This window comes from Helianthus annuus, chromosome 7, assembly GCF_002127325.2.
Source record: "Helianthus annuus cultivar XRQ/B chromosome 7, HanXRQr2.0-SUNRISE, whole genome shotgun sequence".
Taxonomy (NCBI): Eukaryota; Viridiplantae; Streptophyta; class Magnoliopsida; order Asterales; family Asteraceae; genus Helianthus; species Helianthus annuus.
The window spans coordinates 5,941,430-5,943,030 of NC_035439.2; the positions used below are offsets into that span (position 1 = coordinate 5,941,430).

The 1,601-nt window shown below is 43.5% G+C and overlaps 1 protein-coding gene across 1 annotated transcript; it reads left to right on the forward strand.

The window, feature by feature from the left end:
- The first annotated feature begins 294 nt into the window (after positions 1-294).
- On the forward strand, positions 295-1,104 carry LOC118480147 (extensin-like). The gene has a single exon (XM_035974853.1). The coding sequence runs from the start codon at positions 295-297 to the stop codon at positions 1,102-1,104; it is 810 nt and encodes a 269-aa protein (XP_035830746.1).
- The last annotated feature ends 497 nt before the right edge of the window (positions 1,105-1,601 follow it).

Here is a 1,601-nt window from a genome sequence, read left to right on the forward strand (position 1 = left end):
AGCAGCTCCGATTCACATAATGATTGGAAACATTCTCTTGAACCAGCGAGATGCTCCGTTTCCCTTAGTACCTCACCTTCATACCATAAATCATTTGGGCCTAACGAGCCCCAACATTCACATCACTCGTAGCATTTGCTGCATTCACACTCATTCCACAACTCTTCTCATCATTCATCACACCATTCTCATTCCCATAATTCTTACTCACATGGTCACTTTAACCCTGATGATTACATCAATGCACCACCAGGATATAACCCGTTGGGCCCCGAGGACCACTTTTCACAAGACATGGATATGGATGATGATCCAGATCCAGCAATGCCACCGTCTGGGACGCCTATGCATTCCATTGATATTTCTAGCGGGTCTTCTTTTGCGGGATCTCCCTCTCGAGGTTCCGATACTTATAAAGAATGGTTTGGGCAATGGGATTTTGTAAACACCCATTCTTTTCATAACACCCCACCACAGCAGCCACATGGGGAGCCGCACTTCGAAGCGGTGACTCCACCACCACTGCCAGCTGAGGAACCACCTCAGCCACCTCCTGAGCCACCAAGGCGGAGGAGAAACGCACGCATGTCCGTGCTAGGGGGACCAAGATTTAGCTCCCTTCAAGCTTCCAGCAACTACCCTCCGATTCCTGAAGATCCACAAATGGGTGGACCTTCACACGCGGTGCCGAAAATTGATACCACACCGGCCACCTTTGCACCACCGCCACCTCCAATGGGTTATGAAAACCCAATACCTACCTACCCACGTCCGACTGGGTACAAACCGTACGAGCCACAAGCTCCTACTGGTTACCATTATCAACCTCCTGCCTACGACCCATATGTTGAGGCAGTTAACTATAACGCTCTCTATCCTTCACCGTTTCCGCCTGCATACCCAACTGGGTATCCAGTCCAAGGGTATCAATACCCTCCATATCAGCAACAACCACAACCTCAGCCTCCACCCAAACAACAACAACATGGAATCTTTCAAAGGCTAGAAGAGGTTGAACGTAGGGCAGAAGAACGTGATAGAAAGGCCAACAAGTTCTTTAAAGGACTTGTAAAACTTATCAAGGGAAAGAAGCATGATGGCTGAAGATCTTTATTTTATGTTATTTTGTATTTGTTATTTAAATTAAGTCCCTGCGTGGACATTTCTTTTTAGTATCAGTCCCTGTGAGGACTTGTTTCTTTCTTTTTAGTCTCCGCATGGACAATTTATTTTAAAGACCCGTTTAGGGCAGTTCTTGTAATCCGTAGTACTATTAATGGAATTTTCTTTTGAAATCCATATATATGTATTTTCATTACATCAACATGCAAATAATCATTTCAATTTTAGTTGATCCGCTTTGAAATTTTAAAAGAAGTTCTTTAAGGTATAACCTAGCCAAAAAATAAAATGGCTATGATGGTATAACCCTCTTAAGACAATAAATCCTTGTTAACATCTAAAAACATGTTAACACTCCTGGCAGTGTGACTTAAGAAACCACACCAGCCTTCAAGTACTTGGATTCTCCCAATTTCTTACAATAGCCTAAATGATCAATGTGAATCATGGCTAATAACATCGAATAAGATGTCCATACC